The sequence below is a fragment of the Crocodylus porosus genome, unplaced genomic scaffold, assembly GCF_001723895.1.
Source record: "Crocodylus porosus isolate Cpor-Errol unplaced genomic scaffold, CroPor_comp1, whole genome shotgun sequence".
NCBI classification, from domain to species: domain Eukaryota; kingdom Metazoa; phylum Chordata; order Crocodylia; family Crocodylidae; genus Crocodylus; species Crocodylus porosus.
The window spans coordinates 75,489,282-75,493,958 of NW_017728947.1; the positions used below are offsets into that span (position 1 = coordinate 75,489,282).

At 49.5% G+C, this 4,677-nt stretch overlaps 1 protein-coding gene across 1 annotated transcript in view; it reads left to right on the forward strand.

The window, feature by feature from the left end:
• FCF1 (FCF1 rRNA-processing protein) overlaps positions 1-4,677 on the forward strand; it is a 15,051-nt gene continuing 10,374 nt past the window's right edge. Inside the window, exons 1-5 of the mRNA XM_019551779.1 lie at positions 1-119; positions 212-279; positions 1,440-1,511; positions 2,729-2,877; positions 4,089-4,161. Coding sequence (XP_019407324.1) covers positions 117-119; positions 212-279; positions 1,440-1,511; positions 2,729-2,877; positions 4,089-4,161 — 365 coding nt within the window. The 5' untranslated portion in view covers positions 1-116. The remainder of the gene's footprint in view (positions 120-211; positions 280-1,439; positions 1,512-2,728; positions 2,878-4,088; positions 4,162-4,677) is intronic.

The window sequence follows — 4,677 nt, forward strand, 5'->3', positions numbered from 1 at the left end:
GCCTGAGCCCGGAAGTGACGGAGCCTGAGGGGCAGGGCAGCGGCGGCGGCGCAGGAAGGCAGCACCGGAAGGGGAAGGAACGCGGCTGTTCCTGGCTAGCCAGCGGCGAGGACACGATGGTGAGTGTGGGCGGGTGCGCGTGGGTTGGGGACCCTAACCCTCACCCTCACCCTCACCCTCTCCCGCGCGCTCACGGCCTGTCCCCCCGCAGGGCAAGCAGAAGAAGGCGAGGAAATACGCTACCATGAAACGTATGATCAGCCTTCGCGACCAGCGCCTGTGAGTGTCCTCGCGGGCTGTGGCGCCTGAGGCATCGTGGTCGGCCCCCGGGAAGCCGCGCGCGTCTTTCCCCGCCTCTCGGAAGGCTTCCCGGGCGCGGAGTCTGTGGGCTGCTCCCCCCCTGCCCCGGGCTGCAAAGGGTACGGGTCGGCACCGCTTGTCCCGCGGCCAAGCCACGGCCCTGCGGGCGCCGCACAGCGCGGGCCAGCCCTGCCCGCGGCGCTGGTCCCACGTGAGAGGCTGGTGAAGGAGCGGGTTAGTGCTTTGCCTTGGAACAATCCCGGCCACTTGGAGCCCCTGTTGTGATGCTCAGCAAATCTGAGCTGCTCTTGCACCCAGGTGTCTCTGGGGCCTTCAGTGTATCCAAAGGTGCACAAAAGAAGCCAAAGTAAGTTCCTCCAAACTAGGCACTGGGGTACTGGGACACTAGCAAATGTTACCAAGAGCAGCTGCATGCAACACAGATGTGCTCACTTGCTACCCCCGGGGCCCTCATAGCCCATCCTTGGGGTTTGAGGCAAGTTCCAGACTTCCACCCCTCTGCTTTTGTGTGGGGGAGTTTTATACAGCTCAGGTTCAGCTTGCTGTGTTCCCACCCATCGCTCTGAGTTAAGGAGCCCTTGGGCAGTTCAGTAGGGATCAGGGAAACTGAGTCAGCCTGTGGCCATTGTTCTTTCCTAGGGTTGCCAGTATTAGCATGGGGTGTGATCATCAGTAGTCTCTCTCTCTCAGCTGTTTCTCACAACCCACTCCTCTTATGCTAATCTTTGGGATTTGGACTGAACTTCTGGGATGAGAGTATCCTGGAGGAGGCATATATTGGCATACCCAGCCCAGCAAAAAGGAGTAAGAGGTGTTCAGGACTCCCCAATCCTACTCCAGGCTGGACTAAGCTCATGTCTTACTAGGGTCAGACATCTGTTTTCCAGTTTGATCCATTTTGCTGGCAAGGAGACTTCCTGAGATGCAATATTCCTTTCAGTAAAAATCTGCTCCAGTCTGTCAGCTCCTTCTCCCTAGCATCTCCCTCAGCTGCTGCTTCCCTGGCATTCTTTACATTGTGAAGATTTTTCTTATTCTCTTCACTGTTCCTGGTCTGCTCCTGGTATAAAACGCATTCAGAAGTGTTTTCTGGGCATATTTTATGTGTTTGTATTTAGGAAAGAAAAAGATAGAGCAAAACCCAAGGTGAAAAAGAAGGATGATCCCAGTGCAATCAAGGAGAGAGAGGTGTAAGTATCCCCAAAAATTCTGTATGCTGCCTTACATGCAAGGGAGTCAAATAAGGATTCCATGTACAGGTGGGGGTTGAGTGGCTGGGCAGCAGCTCTGCAGAAAAGGATCTGGGGGTTACAGCAGGCAGTAAGTTGAACATGAACCAACAGTATACCCTTGCTGGAAAGAAAGCTAATGGCGTGCTGGGCGGCATTGGTAAGTGTGTTTCCAGCAAATCAGGGGAAATTATTATTCCCCTCTATTCAGCCTGTGCAGGGCCCTAGGATAGGCAAGGTGGGGTGGCAAGCTGCCAGAGCTGGGGGGGAGAGGTTGGAGAGCGGTGGCAAAATCAGTGGTGCATGGCAGCCATGGTGGGACCTATATGCCCTGTTTCAGGCTCCCCCACCTAGGGATGGCCTTGCCCCCACTAGAGAAAGGATGTGGACAAATTGGAGAGTCCAGCAGAGAGCAATGAAAATAGTGTGGGGGCTGGGGGACATGACTTCTAAGGAAAGGCTGAGGAAACTGAGCTTATTTTGTATAGAGGAGAGAAGGCAGAGAGAGGATTTAATAGGAATCTTCAAATACTTGAAGAGTGGTTCCAAAGAGGATAGAGCTGTTCTCAGTGGTGGCAGACAGAATAAGGAGCAATAGTCTCAAATTGCAGCAAGGGAAGTTTAAGTTAGATATTAGGAAAAAATTTTCTCCCTAGGAGGGCAGTAAAGTGCTGCAATAGGTTACCCAGAGAGGTTGTGGAATCTCTGTCCTTGGAGTTTTATAAGACTTAGCTAGACAAAGCCTTTGCTGGGATGATCTAGTGGGGGGATGGTCCTGGTTTGAGCAGAGGCCAGACTAGATGACCTCCTGAAGTCCCTCCCAACCTTCATTTTCTGTGATTCTATGAAAGTGTCCCCGGCCTTTCCGTGGAGAAAAGTCCAACACAGGTGGCTTCAGAAAGATATTTCCTGTAGGCCATAGAAGAGGAGGGGGAGGACTCTGGAAATGTGTTGGACCTGGTCTAAACTTCCTAATGTGTATAATAGGAAAAATGCTATTATTAAGAGAGGGAACAGACTCTTGGAGGGGGGTAGAGGAGGACTGTCCAGTCATTCCCACCATCCCTCTTCCCAGCCATAGTCTCAAAACTACCTGGCTGTGCATATTTCTTGGCAAATCTGTTCATAAGTAGAGTCAGTTGGGAGTAACTGATCTGGTTTCTCTCTTTTCCTGACAGGCCACAATACCCCTCTTGTTTATTCTTCCAGTATAACACACAGTTAGGCCCTCCTTATCACATCTTGGTTGATACCAACTTCATCAATTTCTCCATTAAAGCCAAGCTGGACCTCGTGCAGTCAATGATGGACTGTCTGTATGCCAAATGTGAGTGTCCGTTTGCAACATCTCCTGAAAGAAATAATACTGTCATGTGCTCAAGGCTGCTCTTACAATGAGGGGCTGCAGAAGGCAACACAGCCGCTTTTTAGGCTTCGTAGCACTAGTGTAAAGCAGGGATTGTCAACTGGCGGTACTTGGGAAGGCCCTAGGGGGTATCCATGAGTGAGTGGGCGGGGATGGAGTGCTGCCACCACCACCCCGCGCCACTGCCTCCCAGGAGCAGGGCTGGACATTGGGGGAAGGGTGAGGGCAATGGCACCCCTCTATAGGCTGCACAGGCCACCCACCACCCTGCGCTGTCACTGTTCTACATCTGGCTGGTGGGGGTATGCTTATTAAAAAAGGTTGAAAACCCCTGGTATAAGGTAACAAAATGCCTTTAAAAGAACCTATCCTGCTAGAAGAGTACAGGGTGCAAGGGAACTTGAGTGCTGATCAGTGAGTCTGGGATCCATATTTACTTCCAGCTTCCCTGCAGGTTAAAGATAAGCATTTAAGATTGTTATCTCATAATGACAAAAGATCAAATCAAAAACAGAAATTTTAAATTCAAAATATATCCAGAAGATCAGAAAGGTTTAGTGAGAGCTGCACAAATTACTGTTTAGCTTGTTTGTATTTCGTTACTTCCAAATTTTCATGATTTTGTTTATATGTTGGATTCCACTGTAAGCAATTCAGGATAATGGTCTACTTAATAGGTAGGGACCTACTGAATTCACAGTGGAAGTGGGGTGTGTGGTGGCTCCTTTAATCTTTTAGGTTCCCCATCTGTTGATCAAGAGAGAGGCCCCACCACTTGTAGCTCACTTCTGATTAGCAGGAAGGTGAAAACCACAGTTTTAAACATGGTGCCATTTTTGCCTCCCACTCCTGATTGGCCAAGCTCTATTGTTTCCTGCTGACTGGCAGGGAGGCAAAAACAACACCGTATTTAAAACCATGGTTTTCATTTCCCTGCCTATCAGGAGCAAGTAGGGGGTGAAGAGCAGCTGTTGTGGGGGGCAGGACCTGCAAGATTAAAGGAGCTGCTGTGCACCCCACTTCTGCTGCAAATTCAGTAGGTCCCTATTAATAACTAGTACGAACCATCTCAGTATAAACTAGCCCATCATCACTTTATTTATATACTGTAAGGACCTAATGCACTGTTGGTGTGAACACAGATAACTAACATTCATATTCTGTTCATTCAGGTATCCCTTGTATCACAGACTGTGTAATGGCTGAAATTGAGAAGCTGGGACAGAAGTACCGTGTTGCACTAAGGTGGGTACAGGATGCTGGACTGCTTAGTAGGCTGTGCGAAACAGCACCATTTTGTTTCAACTTCCATTTTGCCATTTCAAAGGGGGACAGTGTTTTGTTTTGTCATTTCTTTTCATTTTGTTTCAAAGCACTGTTCCGTTTCATTGTGTCAAAACTGTTTTGCTGTTTCACCTGTTTTGCTGTTTCAATGCATTTTGACATTTCATGGGGAATCATAAAAATGCCTTAAAACTTTGTCATTGCTTGCCTGATTCAGATGAACATTTCAGCAATAGTAGCCCCTTCTGAGGGCATGAAGCCTGCAAAGTTTCAAGGAGATAGGTATAGAGGTTTCTGGGAAACCACCTCACACTGTTCAAAACATGTCCCTGCAAGCTGATGTTGGCGACCGGCATGGACAGCTAGAGACCCTCTGGGTAAAAATTCATGGGGAATTCAGCACAGGGGACACAACGGTGGGAGTCTACTACAGACCTCCCACTCAAAGTCCCGAGCTTGACCAGGAGTTCACCCGGG